The sequence below is a fragment of the Sarcophilus harrisii genome, chromosome 5, assembly GCF_902635505.1.
Source record: "Sarcophilus harrisii chromosome 5, mSarHar1.11, whole genome shotgun sequence".
NCBI lineage: Eukaryota > Metazoa > Chordata > Mammalia > Dasyuromorphia > Dasyuridae > Sarcophilus > Sarcophilus harrisii.
The window spans coordinates 147309988-147323320 of record NC_045430.1 but is presented as its reverse complement, the minus strand read 5'-3'; the positions used below and the strand labels follow the sequence as shown (position 1 = coordinate 147323320).

General features: G+C 32.5%; 1 protein-coding gene across 4 annotated transcripts in view; it reads left to right on the top strand.

Moving 5' to 3' along the window:
• RELN (reelin) overlaps window positions 1-13333 on the top strand; it is a 515944-nt gene that overhangs the window by 468776 nt on the left and 33835 nt on the right. For all 4 annotated transcript variants that reach the window (XM_031938705.1, XM_031938703.1, XM_031938706.1 and 1 more), the window contains 4 exons: window positions 204-381; window positions 3495-3688; window positions 7160-7416; window positions 11897-12051. In XM_031938705.1, the coding sequence (XP_031794565.1) occupies window positions 204-381; window positions 3495-3688; window positions 7160-7416; window positions 11897-12051 (784 nt within the window). The remainder of the gene's footprint in view (window positions 1-203; window positions 382-3494; window positions 3689-7159; window positions 7417-11896; window positions 12052-13333) is intronic.

Below are 13333 nucleotides of genomic sequence, written 5' to 3'. Positions count from 1 at the left end.
CTTTCTTACAGTAAACTTCATTTTAGAATATAAGGTTAATGCATTCAAAGTTTATTTCCAGATCATTTTAAGGAAGGTTATTTGCTTAAATCTATTACTACATAAGGTTAAATAACCTGCCCTAATTCTTAAGGTGGAAAAAATGGTAATAGACTTTCTATTTAGCACTGATTTTCCTTTCTTCTTTTTCTTTTTATTCCCAGCTGTGATGAGCAGTGGAGTGGTTTATACTGTGATGAGCCAGAGATTGCCCTCCCAACACAACTCAAAGACAACTTCAACAGAGCTCCATCCAACCAGAACTGGTTGACTGTGAATGGTGGAAAATTGAGTACTGTGTGTGGAGCTGTGGCTTCTGGGATGGCTCTTCACTTTAGTGGGGTTAGTTCTTGGCTTTCAATCATTTTAGAAAATTTTAATAATCATTTTATTTAAAATGTATTACTGAAAATCAGTACCACAAATTCAACTTGTCTAAATACCTTTTTACATTTAAACCAGGGGACTTTAACCTTTTTGTGTCATGGACCCTTAATAAGGCTAAGGAAATTGATAGATTCCCTATCCAGAAGATTATTTTAAATTAATGAAACAAAATATATAGGATTAGAAAAAAATTATAGGTTAGTGAAAATAAAAGTATATTTTTGTACTTAAACAAGTTCACAAATCCCCTGAAATCTGCCTAAATTGTTACTCCTGGCTTAAACTAATCTTAATGCATAATACTTTTTCCCATTATGTAATAGTGATTAGTTTACATTCTTTTCCCTGATTCTGCTCTCTCACATTGTTTTGATTATTTTATAAAAGTCTTTCTAGATTTTTCTGTATTCCTCATACTTATCAATCTTAATTTTACTATAGTATTCCATAACATTAATGTGTAATAATTTAATCATTTCCCTATTAGACATTTGGGTTACTTCTAGGTTTTTGCAGTTACATACAATGCCAAGATGAAAATCATTTGGTAACATTTTCAGGCCGTGTTCACAAGGCTGCAATTCTTGAGTGAGAGTCAATCATTTTAGTCAACTAGCATTTATTTGTGTGCCAAGCACTGTGCAAATTCCTGGGTACATAACTGTAAGTGGAAAGAAAGCTAGTACCTCTCTTCAAGAAGCTTGTATTTTAATGGGGAGAATGACACATAAAAGGAAACTGAAAAGGAATCAGAGATACCTACCTAACCAGATTGGGAGCATAGTGAAATAAGTCTGGAGAATGATCTGAAAAGGTATGAAATATCAAGGGGGATGGTTCTTTTGTAATTTTTGTTTTAGTCATCAGAAGTATAATAGATTGTGAACAAAAAACTAACTCCAAAGGGATCAAAACCTACCAGTAGTAAATTGACAATGTGTCCTGAGGAGATTCTTTCATTGCTCAGTGCTCCGGAACAGGGATTCTCAAACTTTTTCCACTTGAGATCCTTTTTGCCTAAGAAATTTTTACATGACCCCAGGTATATAGGTATATAAAATAGGTATACAGATCAAACATTTACTGAAAATCATAATTTCACAACCTTCAAATTCACTTATGAACCATTTTTAAGAAGCTGGGCTCTAAACAAATACTAAGAGTTGTGTAGAAAAGATATCAACATTCATTGTAAAGGGAGTTTCTTCACATAGAAGGGAGCCCTTTATACTGATGAATTTGCAGATCTAGCTCCTGTCCTTATTTCATTCATTATATCACCCATTAACTTCACTGAAACACTTTGTTTTTCATTAGGTTTACCTGAAAGCTTAATAAGAAATTAAGTTATTGTCATATTTATACAAATCTCTAATCAGACTGTGACATTTCAAAAAGCAAAAAAAAAAAAAAAAAAGATTTGCTGTTTTCTTATCAAAAATCATGATTTGGTTTAGCTTAATTATATAGGATAGTATTATCCTAGGTCACATTAAAGTGCACATAAAAATGATTTAAATTAATACTGTCTCCATCAGGGAAAGAGTATTTGCATAATGTTTGGAAAGCTGCCATCTAGATGGTGTTTTAATTGAAAACTCTTGAATTTACCAGAGATTTGGAATTTAGAAGGCAAAAATCTGTGAAGTGAACTTCAATAACTCCTGAATTGATAATCAACCCTTTTTAGTAATTGTCAATAATTACTAGACACTTATGTTTGTATATGCTTGTTCACCATGACAAAATTGTGATTAGAAAAACTTTTCCTAGAAGTATCTCAAGTTCTTATCTTCTTCAGAATCACTACACACTTGAAGTAAAAAATTGGCTTTATTTTTTTAAAATATCATTACTTCAGGATCAAGCTCTCAAATTATTTTCACTCTTAAAGGAACTGTGATTTCCATAACAAAGAGAATTCCTCATGTTAGACTTTGTAGATAAAATTTTAGAGACTTAAAGAATTATCTGAGTCACAGAAAAGGTGACTCCCCTAATATCAAATAGCTACTAAGTATCAGAGATTGGATTTCAATAAATCTATTAATCAGTCAACAAGCACCTGCCAGTAAATAAACACCTTCAAGAGTCAAGTACCAGATATATGTATAGGTATAGGTACTGGGGATATGTAACACAAAATGAAACACTGCACTCAAGCAACACACATTCTATCTGAGATTTGAACCTAGTTCCCTAACTCTAAGCCAATGTACTTTATTACACCTGTTCCTTCCTCTACCCTTATAAGTAAGCTAAATTATTTTTTATTTATTCATTATCTGCCATCTTCCTCCTTGAATTACTTTCACAGATTTGGATAAATAGAGCATATTTCTGAAATTCATGTTTTACTTTCTTTTGATAATTATGTCTTACTCTAAGACCAGAAAGAACACATTAAGCACCTAAGGTTCGATACAATTACAAGAATTCACTGGGAATCAGGAGATTAAATCCTACCTCTGCTAGTAATCATGGGCAATTTGGTCAAATCTTTTGTCTTAATTTCCTTTATTTTTTAAACTGAAGCAAAATAATTTTCTGTATGTGTATGTATGTATGTGCATTCCTCCAAAATACACTAAGGAATGAGTCTTTTAATTTGCTAACATAACTACAATTCTTCACTGGCAAGGCAACTGGCATTTATTAAGCACTTACTGTACACCAGGCACTATGCTAATAGTTATAAAGAGACAAATACTGTTCCTAGTCCACATAATGATAATGTAGGCAAAATTTCCAGAGGTAGTATTAACAAATTTTGTTCATTTAAAATGATCATTATCACATGAAAAAATAATTCTCAGCTCAACATCTGATTAGCAGCTGAAGCCTTTAAAAATAAGTATAATAACAAATAAATATAGCAATTAGCAAATAAAAACATGTTTATACACACATATATAAAGATAAGAAAAATCTCCCTTCAAAAGGATCATCCTCTGGTTTTATAATTACTTAATACTAATGAAATTCTTAACCAACTTCCTCACTAAATACTACATACACAAAGGTCTTAATGATGTTTTTTTCCATTCTGCTTTTTCTTTATTTTTTAGGGCTGTAGTCGAATATTAGTCACAGTGGACCTGAATCTCACCAATGCTGAATTTATCCAGTTTTATTTTATGTATGGATGCTTGATATCACCAAATAACCGAAACCAAGGAGTTCTTCTGGAATATTCTGTCAATGGAGGCATTACCTGGAACCTTCTAATGGAAATTTTTTATGACCAGTACAGTAAACCTGGGTTTGTAATTTTTTCATGCCAATAATAATGCCTATGATTGAGGAAATTGCATAGTCAGGTCAAATGAAAAGAATAAAAGATTCAAGAATCCCTTCTTCAGCATTCCTTGACAGAGCTAATATGTGGAGCTATGGTTTCTCACTAAAAAAAGAAAAAGCTGCCAAAGCCTAGAATCTAGCTTTAAAACTCAAAAGCAAAAGAAAAAGAAGTATATTTCTCCTGAGTAGTTAACAGGATATAGAAAAGAGGAAGGACAAAAAATGTTGATCATGCAATTACTTACTTTAAAAAAGTTAAGGGGAAAAGTTCAAAAATTGAGTAGACCTAAGGAAATTTGAAACCATTTTTTAAAAAACCTTATTAAAAACCCCAAATCAATGATTCAGCTACCAAGAAGAAAGCCACACTGTAGAATGCTTGAAAACCAGTGAGCACATTAAAGGCAAGAATCCACTAGTGATCAAGCATTACTTAATTCTAATAACATTGGTGGGACATCCATCATGGTGCATCTTTGTGCTCTAACAGAAAAGGAGATAAAAGGATTAATACAAGTGCTATATTACTTTTTATGATGAAAGGAAGACTCTAGGACAAATTCCTTCATGTAAAATCACTAAACAAGCAAGTCTATTGGGGGAAGAGTGGTTTTATTTTAAGGGAATATTTGACCAATATGCTTTAGTTCATTAATTGAGAAGATAAATTAGCATGTCTGTAGTCTGTGGGTATTATATGGATTTTCAGAAAGCATTGACAAGATTCAATATAAAGATCAAGTCAGTTGGGATGAGGAAAAATGTATACAGAGAACTAATTTAAAGTTAGGATAGACAAAGACTTCTCAAATGGACACTGTAAATACTAATGAATTGGTGCTGAAATGTGTATTATTTAATGCAGCATAAAAACCATCATGCTTACTACCAAAGAACGTTTGAGGCAAATGCTTGAGGCTTAAGGTTTGAATTACATTTCTGTCTATATAAATGCTAAATAAATATGTAAAAGGGAATGCACAGTGAAATCCTCAAATTTGTTAGTGACACTAAGCTCCTTCTAAGGATATATCAGTAGGAATATGGAAGTAAGATCCATGGAGATCTATAAGAATGGGACAGGAAATGACAGTTCAAGATAGGCAAACATAACAAACTTGAGGAATTATTAAAATTATGTTAAAGGATAATCAACTTTGTCATTTGCAACTCAATCTACAGTGAACTATAAAAAAATATATTATTATTTGTCCTTAATTTTCTGAGATTAACATTAGAAATTCACTGTTGATTTCTCAGAGACAAAATAGTAAGCATTATAAAACATGAATGTGATAGTATATTTTAAATTAATTTTTATAAGAATATAAAGTACATAGCTAATTTTAAGATAATAGACAACTAATGAATGATAACAATTTACATTTTAAAGCAGTTTAAAGATTTTTCAGCCCCATTTGACAGATGAGAAAGCAGAATTAAGGGACTTGTTCAGGGTGATATTGCTCATGTCAGTGATCATATCGAAACCCCTCTATTCTAACTTTATTACCAATTTTCTTCTTCCACTATACCATGGTCCCAGGGGCAGATGCATAATATATATTTCTATCATCATCCAAGAAATATCACCCTTAAAAGCAACAAATCTTCTGGAATAAATTGCAATGAGAGTGTGTCTGCACATATACATACATGAAAATACACATGCACACACACAGATATACATTTATATATATATATATATGTCAGTATTTATATATATATAAATGTCAGCATTTATATATATATATATATATATATATATATATATATATATATAAATGCTGACACAATTGGATACACCCTCACTCTAGAACTTAAGCAATAGCCTGTAGATTCCATCACCACCTGCATGTCATGTACCTGCTTGTAGCTTCCAACTCAGCAATCATTTTATCCCCAAAATCTCCCAGTAATATTTTACAGGATTTTTAGAGATGGACAAGAGCTTAGAATTAAATGAAAACAATCCTCTGATTTTAAAGATGAGGAATCTAAATGGCCAACATGGTTAAATGGAGAATATATGAATTGATGAATGGTAAAACATTCATTATTTTCTATAGGCCAAACACTCTGCTATATTTATACAAATATAAAATTAAAGATAATCCCTGCCCTTAATAAGCTTAAATTCTAGTGCAGAAATCTACATGGTCAGACAATAAATATTTATTAAGTGCCTACTATGTGCCAGGCACTGTGCTAAGAAGTAAGGGTACAAAAAGAGGCAAAATGAAGTTCCTCCCTTCAAAGTACTCATAATCAAATGGGGGAGGCAACAACCAAACAAATATTTACAAATAAACTGTATTCCGAATAAATGGGAAATAACTAAAAAAGGGAAGGCACTAGAAGAATTAAGAAGGGTTGGGAAAGGCTTCCTGTAAAAGATTAGATTTTACTTGAGACTTGAAGGAAAGTTAAAAGGATAGTAAATGTATATAGCCTCTCCATTAGCAACGACAGATTAAGGAGAAGAGCAAAAGATAAACATGATTGCAAGGTAGCTGCCATATTATTATCAAAAATTGTCAAGGAATAAAGCAAATGATGGCAGGAGTTGACCCAGATGTAGTAAGCTCTGTGAGGCATGCATGGACCAATCAGGATAGCAGCACCTCCCAGCAGGCATTTCAGAAGTAAAAGAAACCCTCTAGAGAATGCTCTGTGCTCCAAGTAGCAGGGCAGGTATTTGTGCTATGTCACACAGGTGGTTGAATGGCAGACTGGAATTTGAAGCCACATCTTATAGCTCTAAGGCTATTTTCTGTTCTTTCCATTATACCATGTAGTCTGGTTTTAAAGACTTTCATAAGATAGACAGAAGCCAGAAAATTATCCAAAGTTACCCCACTTCTCTCTCTCTCTCTCTCTCTTTCTCTCTCTCTCTCTCACTCTCTCTCTCTCTCTCTCTCACACACACACACACACACACACACACACACACTAAATGTTCCAGGCTGATTGAAGAAGAGTCTAGGAGCCATAACATGACTAAGGCATATAAACATTCAACAGAATTAAAATATGATTTAACACAGGCCAAACTGGTTATGACTAATTTTTGATCGGCTAGCTGGCTCAGTAGATAGAGCACTGGGTCTGGAATCAGAAAGACCTGAATTCAAATTTAATCTCAGATACCTAGCTCTGTGACTGTAAGCTAATCATTTAGTCTCTTTTTACCTAATCTATTGAAGAAAGAAAGTGGTAAAGCATTCCAGTATCCTTGTCAAGAAAGCCCCATACAGAGTAACAAAAAATTACATACAACTTAACAATTTGTCATAATTTAATATCAAAAAAATCTGTCCTAAATTTTCCCAACAACTTTGCCAAACATTCTAAATTCTTGTTATTTCTTGTTACGATTTTATGTCCTTTTAATGGAAGTTTGATTCAAATTTTACCTTTTCTTCTCTTTTAGGTTTGTGAACCTCCTCCTTCCCCCTGATGCTAAAGAAACTGCCACGCGCTTCCGCTGGTGGCAGCCTCGGCATGATGGCTTAGACCAGAATGACTGGGCTATTGATAATGTCCTAATCTCAGGTTCAGCTGACCAGAGAACTGTCATGTTAGACACTTTCAGCAGTGCTCCAGTGCCCCAGCACGAGCGATCCCCTGCAGATGCTGGGCCTGTAGGAAGAATTGCTTTTGACATATTCATGGAGGACAAAACCACAGGTAAGTTTCACAAGATCCAATGAAAGAAATCAGAGGATTTACAGCCTTTGCTTGGTAAGTACAATAGGTAGAATCTGGGTCTTCTACAAAGTGGTATAGAGAGGTTTCAAAGCATCTGTGGCTAGAAGGAATCTTGGAAATACTTTCAACAAGTACTTTAGTAATGTATTAAGTCAAACCCAAGACTATAAAGTTTACTCTTTCTCTCTCTGACTGATCTTCCAAAAGTCACCATCAGATCAGACATTTGCCAAAATATCCATTAATAGTTTTATCCTTTTGCACATATATAACCTTTTTCAAATTGCTTGCTCTCTTAGAGAGGCAAGAAGGAAGAGAAAGGGGAAATTTGGAACTCAAAATTTTATTTAAAAAATTAATGTTAAAAATTGTCTTTATATATTGTTGGAAAAAATAAAATAGAATTTTAAAAGATAATTCTATCCGTTAAAATACAGGGTTACTGATAAAGGCTTATCCATGCTAATAGGAATAAGCATGGTTTAAATAATTCCTCCCAGTCTCTGCCAGAGGTGTAATGGAAAATATTTAACAAGTTCTCTGGGGGAAGAATGGATTACATAATAATAAATTATAAATTTAACTTACATTATTCACATTTTATCTATCACTTCCTTAAGTCTACGACATCAACAAAATGATGTCAAGTCCCTGATTTATAGTGCTTGACAATTTCTGAGGAATAAATAAAGGCTTACCCTGAAATTTTAAGAATCAGCTTCTCTTGAGCTAGTTAATGATAGCTCCAGCACAAACTTGCTTCTGCTTGAATTCGCAGCCCTCATTTTATGCAGAATTCACATAGCTCCATGAAATCTGAAGTTACCACTCAAGTGATAAAATGGGATTTAAACCCAAGTCCACTGAATTTATCTTCAGTGTCCTGTCTACCATACCATCTCATTTTATAAATGAGGCAGCTGAGGGGCAGAGCAAAGAAGTAACTACTTGACCCTGGGCCTTATTCATAGGAGATGTTTAATAAAATGCTGGTTGAGTTTATTTAAACTGTCCAGGTTAGAGAAGAAGTAAATAATAGAGGTGAGATTCAAATCCAGATTATCTGATTCTAAATTTAGCCCTTTTTCTACTATGCAGCACTGTCCTTGGTACTTAAATGGAACTAATGTGCTAGCAGTACCTTATACCCACTATTTCTTGTTCAAACTTACTTTTTTGAACAATGTTTTCTTTTCCTGTAGCAAATAAGTATATTGCTCTAATGAAGGCGATTTTATTTATAAAAAAAAATGTTATTGCTGTTTTTTCTGTTTTGTATAGAGTGTCAGATATTTCTTGCAAACTTCAATTTCCACATCCAAAAAAATGAATTGATTTTTTAAACAAATTTCATATGCAGCTGTAATGACATTTAATGTTTCAGATATTGGTTTAGTACTTGAAGTATCACCCTAGGGATTATGCTAAGCATGTTTTATATTCATTCCAGTAAACAGTAAATATATGGACAGGTTATGTCCATTTGGAGCTTTTCATATTATATTTTGACTTCACAATTCCACTGCAGAGAAAAAACAACGTAAAATATAAAATTCATTCATATACCCCAAATGAGTCAGATTCAGAGAATTCACGAAACATTTAACCAAGCTAACTGAAAGATTCATTGAACAGTAGTTTAAAAATTAATAGTAGAACACTTATCCATACAAAACAAGGATACAATGTCTGTGCTTTCTCCACCCTTCTATGAATGTATTACTCTTAGAATAATCAGTAAGACTAATCACAAAAGCTGGCAAAATTGTTCTAGAGCCATGGTCTGTACTCATAGATATTCAACATTTTCTAATATGTCCATCCTCAAAGCAAAATGAGCCTGATCTAACTAGCAAACATCTCACCTTTTTGAAGCATTTGATTGTATCACAAATTTGATTATTTATATTTCAATGCTTCAATGACTTTGATATGCCCATTCAGTCATTCTTTCCATTAGTTCAGATTGCAACTTATCCATTCCTTCTTATTCTGTGCGATTTTGTGCATGTTCTTTTCTCATAGATTCTCCATAGTAGAACTAATTTGATTATACCATAGAAAATCAATATAGCAAAAGTGTGTGACAATTATATTGCTCAATCTATGGTTTAGTTCTATTTAATATAGGCCATTAGTTCCCTAAATCAGGGCCTCAGATTTCTCTTAATTACCATTGCTATGAATATTTTTGCTTACTCTGAAAATGTTGAAAGGCAAGTTGGAAGAATAACTTGAAGATTTATTATGCAATTAAATCAATTACTCACATTTCTGTAGTACTTGGAGCTTTATTAAGTGTTTGCCTCTAAATGGTACTGAGGCAGGTAGTTCATACTTATGTTATTTAACAACTAAAGAAACTGAGATTCTGAGAGATATCCTGATTTGCCTGGGATCCCATAAATCATAAGTAGCTGAGGAAAAAACTGAATTATGCTTTCAATATCTTCAATCTTCCCACCATAGCACACACTTAAATTAAATGAGTTCCTACTGAATTTACCATTTTTAATAATAATAGCTTTTTTACTTTTCAAAATACATGCTAAGATAGTTTTCAATATCCACCCTTGCAAAATCTTGTGTTCCAAATTTTTCTCCCTCCCTTTTCCCCACCTACTTTCCCTCAACAGCAAGTAATCTAACATAGGTTAAACTTGTAATTCTTCTAAACATATTTTCACATTCATCATGCTGCACAAGAAAAATCAAATAAAAAAGAAAAAATGAAAAAGAAATTAAAAAGCAAGAAAACAATAACTGTGAAAATACTATGTTATGATCCACCTTCAGTCTCCATAGTCCTTTCTCAGGATGCAAATGGGTCTTTCTATCACAAGTCCATTGGAATTTCCTTGAATCACCTCATTATTGAAAATAGCCAAGTTTGTCACATTTAATCATCACATCACACAACGTTTTGTTGTTACTATGTACAATGTTCTCTTTGTTCTACTCTTTTCACTTATTATTAGTTCACCTAAGTCTTTCCAGGTTTTTCTGAAATTAGCCTGCTGATCATTTCTTATAGAACAGTGATATTCCATTACATTACATAGTAATATTCCATTATATTCTTATACTATAACTTCATTCAGCCATTCCCCAATTGATGAGTGTTCACTCAGTTGCCAGTTGCTTGCCACTACAAAAAGACCACTGCAAACCTTTTTTGCACATGTAGATCCTTTTCCCTTTGTTATGATCTATTTGACATACCAACCCAGTAGAGACACTGCTGGATCAAAGGGTAGGCACAGTTTGATAGTCCTTTGGGCATATTTCCAGATTGCTCTCCAGAAGGGTTGGATCCGTTCATAACTCCACCAATAATGTATTAATTGGACTTAATACTTTTAAAAAATCATTTTAGAATTATCATTACCTAATAAACATCCTATCTATTTCTTCATCCAAGTAACTATTAGAAATATAGATGAGAACAAGGTCATTCCAAGCAATCATCGTTTCTTTTTGTTCTTTGTCCCACTATCATAGTAAAAAATAAAAATAAAACTATCTTTCCTTTTTGTCTTTAGCATTTATTTTAAGCCTTAGGTCATTCTGGATTTTAGCCATCAATTTAGTACTCTTTTGTTTGTATGTCTTGATTTATTCATTTTTGATTCCATCTTTTAACAACCAAGATTCTAAAAGAGCTTCCTGAATAGTCACCATAGTAAAGTGAATGAATTCTGGGACTACAGTCTAAAATATCTAAGTTCAAATTGTTCTTTGTGATCTCAAGAAAGGCAGTGGATAAAGAGCTAAAGTGAATTCAAATCCAGCCTCTCTCATATGGTAGCTGTGTGATCTTGAACAAGCCACTTAACATCTATTTGTTTCAGTTTCTTTTTCTGTAGCATGATGTAATGGTGAGCCAAAGTGATTAAACTGCTTTCTAGTAACCCTGTGGCTATATTAAATTCAGCCAATTTCAAGAGCTTAGGGCTTTCACTTCATCTTTATAACTTGGCAAAAACTGCTCTGTTGATTAAAATAGCCACAACCAAAAATAATAATAGCATCTATCTACAAAGTTTATTGTGAGGATCAAATGAGGTATTTGTGAAGCATTTAATATAATATCTGACAAAGAGCAAGCACTATATAATTGCTAGTTAGTATTATTGTTACTATTAATATCATCATCATCATTATTATCATTGTTATTAAGAGAACTAAAAACAAGAGAGACCAGGATTCAGATTCCACTTCTGACACTTTATGATCCTGAGCAAGTTACTTACTCTCAGGTTTTTGTACCTGTTTTTTTTTTCATTTGTAAAATGATGATAATAACATCTATAAATTGTACCTCTGAGAGTTGCTGTAAGGACCAATCCAATAAGATGATATTTTAAAATACTATGAAAATATACATTATAAATACTTAATTATTTAAATTTATGTTCTCTCCATTTTCTGTAAACTCTGTTGGCTTTTTTTTCTTAAGTGAATGAGCACTGGCTATTCCATGATGATTGTACTGTGGAAAGGTTCTGTGATTCCCCTGATGGCGTAATGATCTGTGGTAGTCATGATGGCAGAGAAACTTATGCAGTTACTCATGACCTAACTCCTACTGAAGGCTGGATAATGCAGTTCAAGGTGAGCACATTCTTGCCTGAATCATATAAGAAATCACCTAGCATCACTTAAATGCAATTTATAACATAACTAAGAAACAGAGGTAATCTCTTTCATTTACTTAAAATGTAATGTACATTTTTAAAAATTTCCTTCTTATTATGAACATAAATATCAATACACAAATATTTCAACACAAAGATAATAACATAAATAAAATCATATATAAAAATATAACAGAGAATTCCTGCATGTCTGTGTCCTATCACTTCTTTCTGTTCTCTGTGTATTTTTAAATGTTGTATTAATGCTATTTTCCTTCATTTTTTCCTTTGGAGGCACTATGTAACTACTTACCAATTCGCCCTTTCCAATAGAAGCCCTCTCTTTTATTTTTAGTTTTTCTTTTATTACTATGTCCCTCCTATTACTTCCTCCATTAAGCAATTGTTTAAATGAAAAATAAAGCCTTCAGTGCATATATTCATAGCAGTTTATACAAACATACCAAAACAAATTCCCATATTTACCATGTCCAAAAATGCATATCTCTTTTAATACTTTTAAGCTCATCACTTCTCTGGCATGTTTTACTTTCATTCTTTTGTACTCAAGTTGTCTGTGATGTACAACTTAAAATAAACAAATGAAATGATGCTTTAGTAATAAATTAAGACACCATTTTATTAAACCCATGGCATAATGTTTCAAGACGTTTTCTTTCTTTACCATTTCTTGTTTAAAAAATTTTTTATAACAATAAAGATTTCTTCTTAATGCTTAAAATTAGCTATTGGTAGGAGTCATGGATATTGATTCTAGCTGTTTCCTCTGATTTACTGACTGAACAAGGTAAATACTTTTCTTTAAAGAAGGGATCTTTTGGTAATGTGAATTTTTTTCCTATAAATATTTTGGTGTTATTAGAAGAGAAAAAGTGTGGAAGTAAAAATCTTTACTCGTGGTAACCACAACAACCATTGTTATGAGTTGGTCAAGATTCCAACCTAAGTAATTTATTCTTTCACCTAGATTTCCTCTGAAAGTAGAAATTTATTTGGCATTATGGTTCCTTTCACTATCAAATAAAAGATTCTATGACTATTAAAATAATCTTCACACTTCATTGCATGTTAGTGGTGGCTAAGGTAATGTCAAAAATTGGACTAATAAAGAGTAACATTTTTAAACTAGTAATTCTCCTTGGTGAAAAATGAGACCAAATATAAATGCCAAACCATTAACACAACAATCACTGATCTGGAAGAATAGGCAGAGGCTTTCCAGGTCAGGGAGCCAGCCA